Here is an 18,105-nt window from a genome sequence, read left to right as displayed (position 1 = left end):
TTTGAACCTTGTCGTGAAAGAATTCAGCAAGGGTCTGAGGAGATAATGAAGGGGGAGTTGGAGGAGGGGGCACCTTGAGAGAGTTCAATGTGGTGAAGAGAAGTCGAGGGTTAGAGCCAAGAGAGTTGGTCAGTTGGATATAATAATCCTGTTTGGCACGTAAAAGAGCAGATTGGAAGGAGGTCAGTATGAACTTAAAGTGTAAGAAATCAGCAAGGGCCCGAGATTTCCGCCAGAGGCGTTCAGCAGAGCGGGTACAGGAACGTAGGTAGCGGATATTAGAAATCAGCCAAGGTTGGGGTTTTGTACGCCTTATAGGGTGGGTCATCAAAGGTGCAAGAGTGTCTAAGGCAGAGGGTAGAGTATTGTTGTAAGAAGAAACAGCCTCGTTGACAGACGTGGATGGTGCCACAGTAGAGAGGAGGTTTGAAACATGGGAGAATAGTGCTGGGCAGACTTATACGGTCTGTGCCAGAGCCGGTGGTGGGCAGCGGGTCTGGTGGTTGGGAGGCGGGGATAGTGCTGGACAGACTTGTACAGTCTGTGCCAGAGCCGGTGGTTGGGAGGTGAGTATAGTGCTGGGCAGACTTTTATGGTCTGTGCCAGAGCCGGTGGTTGGGAGGCGGGGATAGTGCTGGGCAGACTTATACGGTCTGTGCCCTGAAGAGCACAGGTACAAATCAAAGTAGGGTATACACAAAAAGCAGCAAATATGAGTTATCATGTTGGGCAGACTGGATGGACCGTGCAGGTCTTTTTCTGCCGTCATCTACTATGTAAGATAGGCCGGGACTGGGAGGGAGGAGATTTAAGTGTGAAAGTTATAAGATGGTAATCAGAGAGGGGAAGATCAGAGGCAAGGAAACTAGAGGGTGAACAGTTGGAGGAGAAGATGAGATCAAGACAGTGACCATTTTGATGAGTGGGGGAGGTGGAGCATAGTTGGAGATTAAAGGAGGATGTTAAAGCGAGTAACTTGGAAATATAAGAGTTGGAAGGATCATTAGCAGGAATATTAAAGTCGCCAAGGATGAGAGAGGGGGAGGAAGGATCATGGAAGAAGGCAAGCCAGGCATCGAAGTCACTGAGAAAGGGTGAAAGGGACTTATCAGGGGGACGATAAATGACCACTATTCGAAGAGGCAGAGGAGAGAAAAGGCGGATAGAGTGGACTTCAAAGGAGGAAAAACAGTGAGATTGAGGTGGAAGAAGGCGTTGAAATCTGGAGGAGGGATAGAGAAGTAGTCCAACACCACACCCGCGACCAGCAGGGCGAGGAGTATGTGAAAAAAGATAAGTGCCATGGCAGAGGGCTGCGACTGAAGCAGAGTCATCAGGGCAGAGCCAGGTTTCTGTTATGGCGAACAGATGGAGGTGACACGAGATAAAGAGGTCCTGGATATAGGGGAGTTTGTTACAGATAGAGCGGGCATTCCATAGGGCGCAAGAGAAGGGCAGAGAAGAGGAGGGGAGTAGAGGAATAGAGATGAAGTTAGAGAGGTCGCGGTGAGATCTGTAGAGTTGGGATAATAGTTGGTGAGGAGGGCCAGGATTGGGATTGATGTCACCGGCTGAGAGAGAGGGAGTAAAAGAGAGCGGAGGAGAGTAGGAGAGGTGTGGCCACGAAGGCATCAAAGGCGAGAGGTATTTAGGTGGAATGGGGAAGGCAAAATGGAGGGAAGAAAGAGACGGAGATTAAAAGCCAAGAGGGAGGAAGAGGGTAGGAGAGAAGGTGTGGTGATGAAGTCGATGAATGGGCAGTGAGTTCCTGTAGCGGAGAGAGGTAGGGGGTGAGGGAAAAGATTAGGAAGGGACAGGGCTAGGAAGAGAATGTGAATATTGGCCATAAACGACTGAGGTACTTTAGCAACTGGAAAGAAGATTAGATGTCAAGAGAAAAATGCCCGGCACCTAGAGCGGAGGCCCTGAGCGGATCGGAGTGGACCTGGGTGTCACCCCGGAGAAGGCTGTAAGGATATGCAGATGAGCTGCAAGTCCTCCACAGCACCTGAAAAGCAGCCGGTGATAGAGCTGGGCACCTCTCAGCTGAGAAATTTAGTCAGGGAGATGTGGGAGAACCATTGCTCATCCCTGAAAATGAGCTGTGAGAAATGGATGTACTTTATGGCAGTGTTTCCCAAGCCCGGCCCTGGAGTACTCCTTGCCAGTCAGGTTTTTAGGATATCCATAATGAATGTGCATGAAAGAGATTTGCGTGTAATGGAGGCAGTGTATGGAAATCAAGTTCATGCATATTCATTGTGATTATCCTGAAAACCTGACTGCCAATGGGTACTCCAGGCATGGACTTTGGAAACACTGCTTTGTGGGATCCACTGGCTACTTTGAGACGGGATGCTGGGCTCGATGACTTTGAGCTAACTCGGCATATACCGATTCCTCTCCCCCAGGAGCTTGTCTGTCTCTCTCATTAACTGTAAGAAAAATAAATTTGCATAAATATGCATATTTTGGACATTATACAACTTAACATCGGTGGACCCACCTCCCTCCTGCTTACTGTCGAATTCTTTTGTGCCAACACTGAAATAGGTTTGACACTCCTCGTAAGCTTATCACCAAAAGAAGAGGCAGCGAGTGCTGCAAATCCAAATATCACAGGGCAACAGCACGCTGACCAGTGACCATTAAGAAGTAATATGTTATTGAAAAAGAGCAACCTCCCACTGCAGCATTTGGGCTCGAAGAACTCATATTCCACCTTTACCTGTAGAGGTAAAGGTGGAATATAAGTCTTCAGATGTAGCTTGCGACAGAAGAAGCCAGATCAAAAATCCAGGAATTATAGTATTAATAATAAAAGAAAATGGTAAATAAGCCATAACTGAAACAAGCTACTTAATTACAAGTTGAGGATGCAGGGCCAATATCATGAAATATAAAAGATTTTAATTTCTTCCTGAATATTAAATATTGTCGTCGAATTTTCAATGATAATAGTAAGGAATTCCACCATGTGGCCATCTGATACTGTAAAGAAGAAGAAAAGTGTTTGTTTGATTTTATCCCACCCACTTTTGGAAAACACAATAAAAATTGATTTTGAGTATTAGACCTTTCATTCCGCAAGAGAGTAACCATATTTATCATACAAGATGGCGCCTCACTGAACAAAATTTTAACATTGTTTACGAGCATGATGGCAACCAGTGTAATTTCAAATAACTATCGTATCTTTAACACCACATGTGAATCCAAAAATGTTGTGTATATATTTCGGTGTCCATGTAACTTGTTATATGTGGGTCATACTACACGTCAATTTAAAACAAGAATAATAGAACATCGTCATTGTATTACACATAGTAAGTTAGAAGCACCTATGACACGCCACTGTATTTCTAAACAACATCAATTTGACCAATTGACATGCATGATAATCGACCAAGTTAAACTGGGTATGAGAGGGGGGGATATTAAAAGTATTCTATGGAGAAAAGAGCAGCAGTGGAAACATAGGCTACAGACAGTAGAACCGAAAGGTTTAAATCGTAATATTGAATGGAATGCTTTTTTCTGACTAAAAGTTAAGCCACTCCCTGGATTGCACTTGCTCTCCCGTGATTGGGGGATGTTAGTTTGGGGGTATGGTTCTGCTGAATGGTAAGCCACTCCCTGGATGGCAAATGCTCCCCTAAGATTGGGGGAAGCATTCTAAGGGGCGTGGTTCACATCGAATCTGCAGGTTGCAATGATGTTTACAAGACACTTTGCAGTTTTCTATCTAAACTTAAGCCACTCCCTGGATTCTACTTGCCCTCCCGGGATTGGGGAATGCAAATTTAGGGGTGTGGGTTTGCTGAATGGGAAGTCATTCCCTGGATGTTAAATGCTCCCCATTGATTGGGGGATGAATTTTAAAGGGCATGGTTTACAACGAATCTGCAGGTTGTAGTTTGTCAGCTTTTTTCCCTGGATTGCACTTGCTCTCCCGTGATTGGGGGATACAAGTTTAGGGGTGTGGGTTTGCTGTATGGTATGCCACTCCCTGGATGGTAAATGCTCCCCATAGTTTGGAGGAAGCACTTTAAGTGGCGTGGTTTATATCGAATCTGGAGGTTGCAGTGATCTTTAAAAGACGCTTTTCAGCTTTCTGACATTGCCATTTTTGAAGACACAACATATATGACAGCTACTTTATGGCCTTTATGGTCCAACAGGGACCTATTTGTAGTGCCCTTCCTGAGGCAGCCACTGTGTGGGCGAAACAAGGCGCACTTGTTGAAGGGTGATGGTAATCAAGACAGGTAGCGTTGTTTAAAATTGGAGGAGCTCCTCCCTGACGACACCGGAAGAACCTTGAACTTTTATTTTCTCCAATTGACTAGCTGGAATGCTGTGCACAGCCAGCGGAGGGGATCGTTAGATGCCTGGAGTCCTGTAGGGGATTATATATATGTTTTTGTAAGAGGCCAATTTCCTACCTATGTACTCGCTTATGTCTAGGGGGCGTGGCCTCTGCCCAACATTAGCTGCATGGAAAATAACGGACAGACCAATGGAATATATTAGTTTATTTATACAGCGTTATATACAAAAATATAGAAAACTCTTATCAGCTTATAGCATCAGCAATTCCTGATTGCACACACAATGATACCCAAAAATATAGAGAATAACTATGATTATCCTATTGGCTAATCTGTAATGACAGATAAACACAATACCAAGATCCTAATGATTACCACACAAATCTTATACTAGGCTAACAGCAACTAGAGATCATAAATCCTGACGTCACACATCTGATGGGTCCGAGCACAGACTAATTATCTAACCCAGCCTGAAGGAAGTAAACTATGATCTCACCGTCCCGGTCACCAGATCAGATTCCTTCCGATATCTCAGCCGAATGTCTCAGCGAGGTCACACAAGCTCAGGTGATGCACTTGTCTTGATCAGCCACAGATGATACAGACTCAGTATAGATCCTGTAGACAGCTGTAACCTGGGGAGAAGCTTTGCCAGGTATTATCAGTAAGTCTCTTAGGAAAATCAGGTGCTTGCAGAAATGCAAGTGTTATCTTCTTCTTTGCTTCTGTTCTTCTTCTTAGTTCTTCAGCAACTAACTCTTGTCTGTTTCTGTTCCCGCTTCTCAGACCACTCATGTTTCAGGGAGCCAATCAGAAATAATCCCATCATGTACTCCCAACATCTGTATGAAGCCTCCTTTGTCCGTCTTATCTCGTACTCTCTCTCCCTCTCTCCCAAGGACATGCATTCTCTCCCGATACAGAGTGACCTTGGAGGTGGTGCAGGCTTCAGTAAATCTATTACAAGCTGGAATGCTGACTTCTGCACAGTTGGTAGTCAGACATATAGGTGAAAGGTTGCAGCGTCCATTTTGGCTGTAAAGGTGCTCTCATGTGCACACAGGGTGGGTGAGATCACAGCAAATACTCCTACAGTCCTCTGCTAAGGATAAGTGAATGAACTTTATATGTTTATGCTGGTAGCAAAGTGTTACTAAGTTATATTACTACAGAGGGTTGATATGTGACAGTGGGTCTGTTTGGGTAGAAGTGTATCAAGGTCTGGTTGGGTTTAGTATGGGAGGAGGAGCTGCCCGTATGTTTGGGTGTAGTTTCTGTTGTGTATTAGTCTTCCTGTGGTGATTGGGTTTTGTTAGTAAAGAAGACAGTGAGTTTTTTTAGATCAATTGGTTTTCCTCACATAAGTGTGAGTTTTTTACTTTGATCTGTTTTTCTCCTGTTTCCTCTTTACATTTGGACCTATGATATTACTCTACTCCTATTATATTTAGGATTATGATAAACACTGTTGATGTTCACCCTGTTAGGAGCTTTGAGGTTCCCTTTTGATTAAGAAATTTGAATTCTTTGAATTCTCCAATCACTGTGAGAGACATACACATAGTGTATAATACATTTTCAAACTGTTATCAGGTTGACTTGTTAAAGTGTGAGTTTGAAATTCCCTGGTTTTGTTTAGAGTTTCGGTAATATTATAGAGAAAGAAATGACAGGTTTTAACAGGCTGTTGGATATGTGCAGAGAAAGAGGTTATGAGATGATGAGACAGGGAGGATGAGAGTTATCCACAGAAATAGAGAATGGTGGAAGAGGAAAGGTGGGTTTAGGGGAAAAGACAAGAAGCTCAGTCTTGGTCATGTTTAGTTTCAGATGGCGATGAGACATCCAGGCAGCAATGTCAGACAGGCAGGCTGATACTTGGGCCTGGATTCCTGCTGAGATTTCTGGTGTGGAGAGGTAGATCTGGGACTCATCAGCATAAAGGGATGAGATCAGAGTACCAAGGGAAGAGAAGTATAGATGGAAAAAAAGAGGTCCAAAGACAGAGCCCTGAGGACACCAACTGATAGTGGGATAGAAGTGAGGAGGATCCGCCAGAGTATATACTAAAAGTGCGATGGGAGAGATGATAAGAAAACCAGGAAAGAACAGAGCCCTGAAATCCAAGTGAGGACTGCGTATCAAGGAGTAGGCGGTGATCAACAGTGTCAAAAGCAGCAGATAGATCAAGAAGGATGAGCATAGAATAGAGACTTTTGGATCTGGCCAAGAACAGGTCATTGGAGACTTTAGCAAGGGCTGGTTTAGTTGAGTGTAGAGGGTAAAGGCCAGATTGAAGTGGATCAAGAATAGCTTGAGATGAAAGAAAGTCAACACAACAGCAGTGAACAGCACGTTCCAGTATCTTGGATAGGAAAGGGAAGAGGGAGATGGGGTGATAGAAGGACAGGTTGGGTCCAATGAAAGTTTTTGAGGAGCATCCCTTGGTGTTTTATGCCAGGGAGGAGAATGGTCTAGCACAAATACCTTATAACCAAATCGGAACTGAATAGGAAGGTGAATAAGGTCCAAACAGTCTTAGTCAAGAGAAGCAAAGAGATGCTTTGTCCTTATTTATGGAAAGATGGTATATCAAATCACAAATCATAATCATAAATTATATGTCCGAAGCAGTGTTAGTCTGGAGATACAGAAATATATCCTCTTAACAACTAAATCATAAATAGTCAAAATGATAAAAATTATCCAGATAGACTAGTCAAGGGAACTGAATTGCCTCTTCCATTGAATTGTTCAGTGAAGAGAACAGTATGTCCTCCTACAAAGGACGCACCATCCTATGATGCTATAGTAACATAGTAGATGATGGCAGATAAAGATCTGTACAGTCCATCCAGTCTGCCCAACAAGATAAACTCGTAGCATAAGGCATTCATACTTGATCTTGATTTGTCCTTGCCATTTTAAGTCCGAAAAAAACAAAACAGGCAAACGATCTGCAAGATGCAGAACAACGGAAAAAAGAGCAGACTGTGTAAAAAAAATAAAATATTTATTTCCAAGTCTTCAAAACAGCAAACAATTTTCTTTAATCGCCGAACGTGACCATGTTTCGCCCTACAAGGGCTGCTGCATCAGAGGCTAAACAAATAACTATAAATAAATACATAAGTTAACACGTACAACTCAAGACAATCTCTCTATATAAAACGCACCTCCAACGTTCGAATGAAGCCTCTGTTAGCCAAAAGTGAAGGGGGTGAGATCGCATTGTGTCTGCCCCGCCCACGCGTCAAACGTGATGACGTCGAGGGCGGAGCAATGACACTCATCCAATCGCAACGCTCGGCAGCGAAGCGTCAGGGAAGGAGGCGGCGCTCTCAACGTCTAGCCTTCCCTTCGCTGTGTTCCGCCTTCTTCTGACGTCAAGGATGACGTCAAAAGAAGGCTGAACACAGCGAAGGGAAACCTAGACGTCGGGAGCACCGCCTCCTTCCCTGACGCTTCGCTGCCGGAACCGCCACGGAGGTAAATTTAAAAACAAGAAAAAAAAAAAAAAACCATGTTGGGGGGAGCGAAGAGGGTGACCACAAAAGAAAAACAATGGGACCGGGAGGGCAAGGGGAGAAACGATAGCATGGATGCGAGGGGGGGGGGAAAGAAGAGGGCAGCCCAGGCTGGGACATGGGAGAGAGAGGAGCATGGATGCAAGGGGGGGTCATGGAAGGGAGACAGGGGACTTGCTGGAAAAGGATGAATGGAGGCGGCAGGGGACAGAGGAGCATGGATGGGCATGGATTGGGAGGGCAGGGCTCAGGGAGAGAGGGCAATTGCTGGAAAGGGATGAATGGAGGGGGCAGGGGACAGAGGAGCATGGATGGGCATGGATTGGGAGGGCAGGACTCAGGGAGAGAGGGAAATTGCTGGATAGGGATGAATAGAGGGGACAGATGGCCATGGATGGATATGGATTGCAGGGCAGGCCTCAGGGAGACAGGGCAATTGCTGGATAGGGAAAAATGGAGGGGCCAGGTGACAGATGAGCATGGATGGGCATGGATTGGAAGGGCAGGACTCAGGGAGACGGGAATTGCTGAATAGGGATGAATGGAGGGGACAGATGGGCATGGATGGATATGGATTGCAGGGCAGGCCTCAGGCAGAGAGGGGAAATGCTGGATAGGGAAAAATGGAGGGGCCAGGTGACAGATGAGCATGGATGGGCATGGATTGGAAGGGCAGGACTCAGGGAGAGGGGAATTGCTGGATAGGGATGAATGGAGGGCACAGATGGGCATGGATGCATATGGATTGCAGGGCAGGCCTCAGGCAGAGAGGGGAAATGCTGGATAGGGAAAAATGGAGGGGCCAGGTGACAAAGGAGCATGGATTGGAAGGGCAGGACTCAGGGAGAGGGGAATTGCTGGATAGGGATGAATGGAGGGCACAGATGGGCATGGATGCATATGGATTGCAGGGCAGGCCTCAGGTAGAGAGGGGAATTGCTGGATACGGATGAATGGAGGGGCCAGGTGAAAGAGGAGCATGGATTGGAAGGCCAGGACTCAGGGAGAGGGGAATTGCTGGATAGGGATGAATGGAGGGGACAGATGGCCATGGATGGATATGGATTGCAGGGCAGGCCTCAGGCAGAGAGGGGAAATGCTGGATAGGGAAAAATGGAGGGGCCAGGTGACAAAGGAGCATGGATGGGCATGGATTGGAAGGGCAGGACTCAGGGAGAGGGGAATTGCTGGATAGGGATGAATGGAGGGGACAGATGGCCATGGATGCATATGGATTGCAGGGCAGGCCTCAGGCAGAGAGGGGAAATGCTGGATAGGGAAAAATGGAGGGGCCAGGTGACAGATGAGCATGGATGGGCATGGATTGGAAGGGCAGGACTCAGGGAGAGGGGAATTGCTGGATAGGGATTAATGGAGGGCACAGATGGGCATGGATGCATATGGATTGCAGGGCAGGCCTCAGGCAGAGAGGGGAATTGCTGGATAGGGATGAATGGAGGGGCCAGGTGACAGAGGAGCATGGATGGCCATGGATTGGAAGGGCAGGACTCAGGGAGAGGGGAATTGCTGGATAGGGATGAATGGAGGGGACAGATGGCCATGGATGGATATGGATTGCAGGGCAGGCCTCAGGCAGAGAGGGGAAATGCTGGATAGGGAAAAATGGAGGGGCCAGGTGACAAAGGAGCATGGATGGGCATGGATTGGAAGGGCAGGACTCAGGGCGAGGGGAATTGCTGGATAGGGATGAATGGAGGGGACAGATGGCCATGGATGCATATGGATTGCAGGGCAGGCCTCAGGGAGACAGCGGAATTGCTGGATAGGGATGAATGGAGGGGCCAGGTGACAGAGGAGCATGGATTGGACTCACACTTTCACTTTGACTCTCAAACACTCACTCTCACATACACTCTCCCAAACATACACACTCCGAGGAAAACCTTGCTAGCGCCCGTTTCATTTGTGTCAGAAACGGGCCTTTTTTACTAGTCTAAATATAAAAGACATCTCATACAAATAAAAGAAGAACTATATACCCAGCAGGAGCAGTCCAATGTCTTCCCTGTCTGGTTACTACTAAAAATAAGTGTTCTTTAGTCTAATGATACTGTTAATAAGAACATGTAAGAATAGAGGAGATGATTAAGGAGAACTTGGATAAGGAACTTTTTTTTTTTAAATCATGATGTTTGTTTTGAGTTATTATATGAAGATTTTAAAAGTATTTTAGATACTTTTACTAAGGAATTGAAGTTGAAGAAATTTGAAAAATGTTGAAGGGATAAGGCAGATTATAGGCAGGGAATGTTTATCCATGGAATAAGAAAAATATTATGAATTTAGTCAAGGGAAATCGTGCCTCATCAATCTACTACATTTTGTCCTTTATATATACACTTTTTAATGTTCGTACTTGTTGATTTGGGAAACTTTTTGATTGGTGACTAGATGGTGGGGTTCGTTCCTCAAGGGTCTCTGGTGATGACACAAAATTTATTCAAAGTTGTTAAATTGTGATTGTGAAAAATTGCAAGAGGACCTTATGAGACTGGGCATCCAAATGGCACATGATGTTTAATGTGAGCAAGTGCAAGGTGATGTGTGTGGGAAAGAGGAATCCGAACTGTAGCTACATGATGCAAGGTTCCACATGGAGTCACCGCCCAGGAAAAGGATCTATGTGTCATTGATATGTTGAAACCTTCTGCTCAGTGTGCAGCAGTGGCTAAGAAAGCAAATAGAATGTTAGGACTTAGGAAAGGAATGGAAAACAACAATGAGAATGTCATAATGCCTTTGTATCGTTCCATGGTATGACCACACCTTGAAAACTGTGTGCAATTCTGGTCACCTCATCTCAAAAATGATATAGCAGAATTAGAAAAGGTACAGAGAAGGGCGACAAAAATGATAATGGAGATGGGACGGCTTCCCGTTGAAAGGCTAACATGGCTAGGGCTCTTGAGCTTGGAGAAAAGACAGCTGAGGGGAGATATAGAGGTCTACTGAGTAGAGTGGAATTGGGTAGATGTGAATTTCTTGTTTACTCTTTCTAAAAATACTAGGACTAGGGGTCACACAATGAAGCTACTAAATAGTAAATGTAAAATAAACAGAAGAAAATATTTCACTCAATGTATAATTAAACTCTGGAATTCGTTGCCAATGTGGTAGAAGCAGTTAGTTTTGGATAGTTTCCTAAAAAAAAAAAAGTCCATAAGCCATTATTAAGATGGAGTTAGGAAAATCCATGGCTTATTTTTAGGATAAGCAGCATAAAAATCTGTTTTACTGTTTTGGGACCTTGCCGGATACTTGTGACCTGGATTGGCCACTGTTGGAAACAGGATACCGGGCTTGATAGACCTTTGGTCTATCCCACAATGGCAATGCTTATGTTCTTAAATTGTCATTGAAGCCTCATTCCAGCCAATCCAAATCGGTCCAGCCGCGTTCAGGGCACAGACCATAGAAGTTTGTCCGCAACTGGCTTTGCTTCCCAATTACTGGAGTTGCCATCTAAGCACCACTGAAGTTTGGTTTCTTTCCATACGGGATTCCTTTTGTATTTATCCCATGCATTTTTGAATTCTTTTACCATTTTCATCTCCTGCAGGAGGTCATTCCAGGTATGTACCATCCTTTCTGTGAAAAAGTACTTCCCAAAGTTATTCCTGAGTCAGCCCCCCTGCAGCCTAAATTCATGTCCTCTAGTTCTGCCACCTTCCTGTCTCTGGCAAATGTTTGTTTGTAGATTAATACCTTTCAAATATTTGAAAGTTTGTATCTTATCCCCCATGTCCCTTCTGAAGATCATCAAGTCTCTTCTCATGCGTCTTGCTGCTGCTACTACTTATCATTTCTATAGTACTACTAGACGTATGCAGCATACTTGACATAAAGAGAAAGCCCCTGTTCGACAGAGCTTACAATCTAATTAGGATAGACAAATAAGAGATAAGGGAATTGCTAAGGTGGGGATGATAAAACATGGGTATTGAAAGAGTGAGTAGTAAGAGTTAGGAGTTAAAAGCAGCATCAAAAAGGTGGGCTTGACGTACCGGCTCAGGAAGTCTATTCGGGCGTATGGTGCCACGAGATAAAAGGAATGGAGTCTGGAATTAGCATTGGAGGAGAAGGGTGCAGATAAGTACCATCACCTTATTTTCACAAACCCCATACCATTTTCATCATTGTTCTCTGAACCACTTCAAGACTTTTTACATCCTTAGCAAGGTATGGCCTCCAAAAAAGGAGCACAGTACTCCCAATAGGGGCCTGCAAAGAGGTGGGAAAATGTGGGATACAAATGCAATAAATAATAATAATACAGGGAAGGCTCACTGAAAGATCTAAAATTTTAAAGCACTTGAAAATCTCTTTAGAGACAACCCTGTATGGAGGTCCGTGGGGAGACAGTAGCAAGGAATAAGTACTAAGCAGAAGGCTGCATCTTGAGAAGAGGCCAAAGTTAGGGCCATGTTTAGTAAAGCTTAGCTCATGCTAAGTGCTGTGCATCCCATTTTATTCCTTTGGGCCATACAGCACTTAAAGCACACCAAGCTTTAGTAAACATGGCCCTTAGCTTCCTAAGTGAAGGAATAGTTATGAGACTTTTTTCTGAGGAATGCAAACATCTTGATGGTTTGTATGGAATAAGTAAGCAGTTAACGAGGCAGGACCTGTATGAAGAACCTTGTGTGTAATAAAGAATATGAAACTGAATTCTATGTTGAATACGTAACCAATTTTTTACATCCTCTTATTTCACTCTCTGCATATTTGGCATATCTTCCTTTGTCCTGGAGCAGTTCCTGAAGGATGGAATATCATATCTGAATGAGGAGCAGGAAGAGAGGCTGAAGAAGGACATCCTAACAGGAAACTGGTGCCCCCAAAGGTAAGAGAGAGTAGTGCAATCTGTGGCATGTTGTGACTCTTTTTGTTTGTTTTTACTTTCACTGTGGTGTGATATTGCGTGTGACAGCACAATCTGCTGGGTTTGCTTCTCTTCAATCTGTCAGTATGTGATAGGGAAGCTCCTCTTGTACAGACTCTGGCATTCACAGATTTCTCTGTGAATTCAATAAAACCTAGCCCCACCCCCACACCACTTTTTTTCAGGCAAATCCCAAGCAGAAAGCCTGCAAAAGAATCTGTGGGACTGTTAGATCAGGAAGGAGCACTCAGGGAAGACAAGGCCATAGCAGAGAGATTGAATGAATGAATTCTTTGTTTCGGTTTTTACATAAGAAAATGTAAGAGATCTATCTATACCGGAAGTGGTTTTCAGGGGTGATGATGTGGAGAAACTGAAAGAAATCTCAGTGAACTTGGAAGATGTACTGAGCCAGATTGACAAGTTAAAAAGTGATAAATCATTTGAACTGGATGGTGTACACTCCAGGGTATTCAATAAATTCAAACTTGAAATTGCTGATATGCTGCTAGTGATCTGCAACCTGTCTTTAAAATAGTTCGTCGTACCTGAAGACTGGAGGGCGGCCACAGTGATGCCAATTTTTAAAAAGGTTTCCAGGGGTGATCTGGGATATTACAGACTGGTAAGCCTGACTTCAGTGCTTGGGAAAATAGTGGAAACTATTATAAAGAATAAAATTACAGAACACGTAGACAAACATGGCTTAATGGGACAGTCAATATGGATTCAGCCAAGGGAGGTTTTGCCTCACCAATTTGCTTCATTTCTTGGAAAGCGTGAATAAACAGTAGATAAAAGGTGAGCCAGTTGATGTAGTGTGTCTAGATTTTCAGAAAACTTTTGACAGAGTACCTTATGAGAGACTCCTGAGAAAATTAAGAAGTCGTGGAATAGGAGACAATGTCATTCTGTGAATTAAGAATTGGTTATTGGACAGAAACCAGAGGGTAGGGTTTAGTGGCTATTTTTCTCAATGGAGGAGGGTGAATAGTGGGTGGAGTACTGCAGGGATCTGTACTGGGACCGGCTGTATTTAACATATTTATAAATGATCTGGAAATTGGAACAACGAGTGAGGTGATTAAATTTTCAGATGACATGAAACTATTCAAAGTTGTCAAAACACATGTGGATTGTGAAAAATTGCAGGAAGACTGAGCATCCAAATGACAGATGAAATTTAGTGTAGACAAATGCAAAGTGTTGCACATTGGGAAGAATAATCCGAATCATAGTTATCTGATGCTAGGGTTCACTATCGATCACCTGCAGGACAGCTGGAAAATTTCCCAGTGTGCCAGGTTATTCAGAACAGATTGATTTTATGTATATATTTATTTTTAGAACTTTTACCCCACCTAAAAAAAAAAAAGAAGCAGCAGCAATCAATAAAAACATATATAATATGTCTCTATATAAAACGCACCTCCAGCGTTCTAATGAAGCCGGAAGGACGCCTGAAACCGGAAGATGTAGTTGTGTAGATCGCTTTTTCCCCATGAGTGTCTGCCCCGCCCTCGCGTCACAATGTGATTACGTCGAGGGTGGAGCACTGACACTTACCGAAAGCTTCATTACAACGCTGGAGGTGCAAGGAGGAGTGGCGAAAGGGACAAGGCACAGGGGCGGAGGCGGAGCTACACAGAAAAATAGAGCGTTGCGACCCAATACAACAACGCGGGTACGGGCACAGGGTGGAGGTGTACCTTCAAAGAAAAACAGAGCGTCACGAACAATAGAAGAACCCGGGTAAGAGCGCACGGCGAACGGGAACGTTTCACTGAAACTGGAAGGAAGCCAGGGAAAAAAAGCAGCCTGATCGTCGGAGGAAGGGAGCGAGCCAGCCTGAACGTGGGAGGGAGGCAGGCAGGCAGGCAGCCTGAACGTGGGAGGGTGGGAGGGAGGGAGCCAGCCAGCCAGCCAGCCTGAAAGTAGGAAGGAGGGAGCCAGCCAGCCTGCCTGCCCCTGAACGTGGGAGGGAGGGGGGCCACGACCCTGAAAGACGGAGGGAGGGGGGCCACGACCCTGAAGCTGGGAGGGGGGGGCTCTGCGGCACACTCTCATTCTTTCTCACACATACACTCTCATTCTCACATACACACTCTCACACAGTCTCACTCTATGTCACACACACACTTGCACATTCACTCTCTCTTTCTCTCACACACACTCTCTCAAACATACACTCTCTGAGGAAAACCTTGCTAGCGCCCGTTTCATTTATCTAAGAAATGGGCCTTTTTTACTAGTATCTCAATAAAACTACAGTTGCAGACGTATTCATAACAGCACTCTTAAAAACGAATCATAATTTAAATTCTCGAAAATCTTGCATGAAAAGATGTGTTTTTAAAGCTTTTTTTTTTTTTTTAAACCGTGAAAGGGAAGAACAGAATAGCAAAGGACCAGGAAATGCATTCCATAAGACTTGACCTGTGAGAGAAAAAGCACTTTTAAGAGTGGTAGAATAATTTATACATTTCAAACCTAGGACAACAACTTTCTTTGTAATATGTGATCTTAATGATCTATTAGCATGATGCAACTGCACTACATTTCTCAAATACAGTTGAAAAACAAAATAAACTCTGATACATCAGAACTAAATTATTGTATTCTATATACAGTATTACCGGTAACCAGTGTAATTACTTTAATGCTGGCGAAACATGTTCAAATCTGGTAAAATGACAAACCATATGCACAACCACATTTTGAATAACCCGTAAAGCATGAATTCTAGACCGAGGCAAACCTACCTATAGCATTACAGAAATCCAATCTTGTCAAAACCGGATACTGAACCACTATCCAGAAATCATATGGTTTTAAACATCGGTTTCAATCTCATGCTTAATTGCAAATTTTAAAAACATATTTGAACAGCCTTACAAATTTGCTCTTTAAAAGACAAACAGGAATCTAGGTGTATCCCTAAATTCCTCTTAGAAGATTTAACCTCAACCTGTACCTCTTGTAAAATCAAATTAACTTCGGGTAAAATATTCTTTTGATCACTAATCGTCAGAACATCAGTTTTAATCATGTTCAACAGTAATTTGTTCTCTTTCATCTTATGTTGCATGGTAGTAGAAAAGCAAAAGAAAAACATTTGTGTGTGTATGTGGATAGATGTTCCTAATAGTCATTTGAAATGATGACATTGCTGTCTGCAGCTCTCACTGGTTTCCTTGTTTTTTCTTGCTATTTGTTACGTAAATCCATAAAGCAGTGTTTGGGTTTTCTTCTCATTTATTGCTCATTGTCTTGGCATCTATCTTTCTGTTCTAGTTTCAGGCCAGTAAATTCTCTGCTGCAAGTCTGGTTGTGAAGCCTGTAAGGCACACTTCAGGAGTCTCCTTCCAATGCTTCTGTAAAACTGGTCAACCACCATCCCCATTCTAATGCTCCATAGTCAGCACTGAGCAAAACAAGATTGGGGATCGGGAGGAAATTGCAAATCCACAAACCATCTGAAGGGAAACTCAAGTGAAGATTTTTTTTTTTTTGGGGGGGGGGGGGGGGGGGGAGTGCATGGAATTGAATAAACAACTCTAGAAGGATGAGCTTAAATAAAGAATTTCTCTAATAAAACAGATTTACAATCACACATATTGGAAACAATACAGACTGTCTTGGTGTCCATATGTCGGCACTTTTCTTCAGCCAGTGTGTCGGTATCTCTTCAAGTGCAGAAGGCCCTTTGGTGGGGTTCATATGGGCGTTGAAATATCCCCCTGTTCAGGACAAGCAGATATGTTGTGTAATATTCCTTGGAACAGAGTAAAGTAGGCTTGTGTAGAAATTAAAAGGAAACTAGGGCGATAAATATTGCTTCAAATGTTAACCCTTTTGAAAAGTATGGTGTCCAGAATTGTGAAATGAGCTGCCCGAACAACTGAGAATAATCACATCGCTAGATCCATTGAAACGGAAATTAAAACTTTATTTTGTGAGGCATTTGATAGTTCAGACACTGGCTCAGTCTCTTAATCATCTGATTAACTGCATAAGTGTGTTAACACAATGAGAGTGTGAATAATGTGAAAATGGAGATATGGCATGTTTATTACTTTTGTTTGATTTGTCATTTTAATATTGTGAATATGTTAATTGTAAGCCACCTAGAACATTGTGGATTGAGCAGGTTATAAATGATTTAAATAAACTAAGTGAAAACATTACAGTCACGTGTACAGTAACGAGCCTCAGCTGCTCAAATGTCATGGTTTTCCCAGATGTGTCTGTGGCCCAAAGCAGCCCAACCTCCGCCAGTGCCTAGGGCAGCTGTGAGAGCGCGGTGTCTGCTCCAATTCTCCACTGCCTGTTCCCTCAGGAGATTGTGCAAGCTAACTGGACAGTCAGACCTTGCTTCCCTTTAAATGTTTTGCAACCCTAAATGAATGAAGAACAGTTCTGAAAGTCAAAGGGTCACACAGTAACTCCCTGCAATGTGTGTCTGAACATGGAGATTGTATCATGAGTTTAGTTAAATGTTTGAGCTAACTGATTCCATCTATGTTTTATGTTTGAGTCTGCAAAAGTCATGTAGAACTTTGCCTGCTTTTTAAACCATTCTTGTTATCTGTTTTGGATATGTTCTTTTGATCGTATGATAGGCTTTATGTCAGAAATCCACTATAAAAATTCAGTACTTTATTACATTTCAAGCTACATGCTTTCTGTTAACATTTTTTTCTATCGTTTTTCAGTTGGCTATAATTACCAGTACAAGGAAACCACAGCCCTAAATGAAGGGGGAGGGGGGCGGGGGATATAACCTCCAAGAAACGGTAGTACCAGCCCTAACCACTTTACTGGCCAGACTGAGGCCTGATGCACAAAAGTCACCATTAAACACCATGCATGTTTATATCTGTGGTTGAACTTAGCGATTTGAAACAGCAACCAATGCTCAAAGGAAATCTCATGCAAATGAGATGCATGGAAATTCTGCAAGCGGCTCGGCAGGGAAAGCACCTAGCACATACGCGGAGCAGTCTCTTGGCAAGTGTTGATATCTCCTCATGCACTTCCACCTTCAAAGCTCAGCTTTCCACATGACCAGCTAAACTCCAAAATTTGTATGTTTGTTGTGTCAGCCTATAAAATCTTGTTCATTTCATTAGAAGGCTATTATAAAACAGGTTCCTGTTTCTGATTCATGTTAATGAAGCTGCAGAGATTTAAAATAATAGCTTTATTAGAGTTACGAAATTGGTAACTTTAGGCCTTTTCAACTTGTTCTGTTAGTAGAATTATGGAATCAGGATGGATATGAGTGCACGTTTTTCTACGGCTTAAATCCAACAAACTTTATTATTCTAGCAGACTGCTC

The 18,105-nt window shown here is 43.5% G+C and overlaps 1 protein-coding gene across 2 annotated transcripts in view; it reads left to right on the top strand.

Moving 5' to 3' along the window:
* The window catches only part of PNLDC1 (PARN like, ribonuclease domain containing 1), a 115,581-nt gene that overhangs the window by 36,114 nt on the left and 61,362 nt on the right, over nucleotides 1–18,105 (top strand). For both annotated transcript variants that reach the window (XM_030185847.1, XM_030185840.1), the window contains exon 7: nucleotides 12,637–12,725. In XM_030185847.1, coding sequence (XP_030041707.1) covers nucleotides 12,637–12,725 — 89 coding nt within the window. The remainder of the gene's footprint in view (nucleotides 1–12,636; nucleotides 12,726–18,105) is intronic.

The sequence above is a fragment of the Microcaecilia unicolor genome, chromosome 1 (genome assembly GCF_901765095.1).
Source record: "Microcaecilia unicolor chromosome 1, aMicUni1.1, whole genome shotgun sequence".
Taxonomy (NCBI): domain Eukaryota; kingdom Metazoa; phylum Chordata; class Amphibia; order Gymnophiona; family Siphonopidae; genus Microcaecilia; species Microcaecilia unicolor.
Note: the sequence above shows the minus strand (reverse complement) of the source record. Positions and strands in the feature narration are given on the sequence as shown.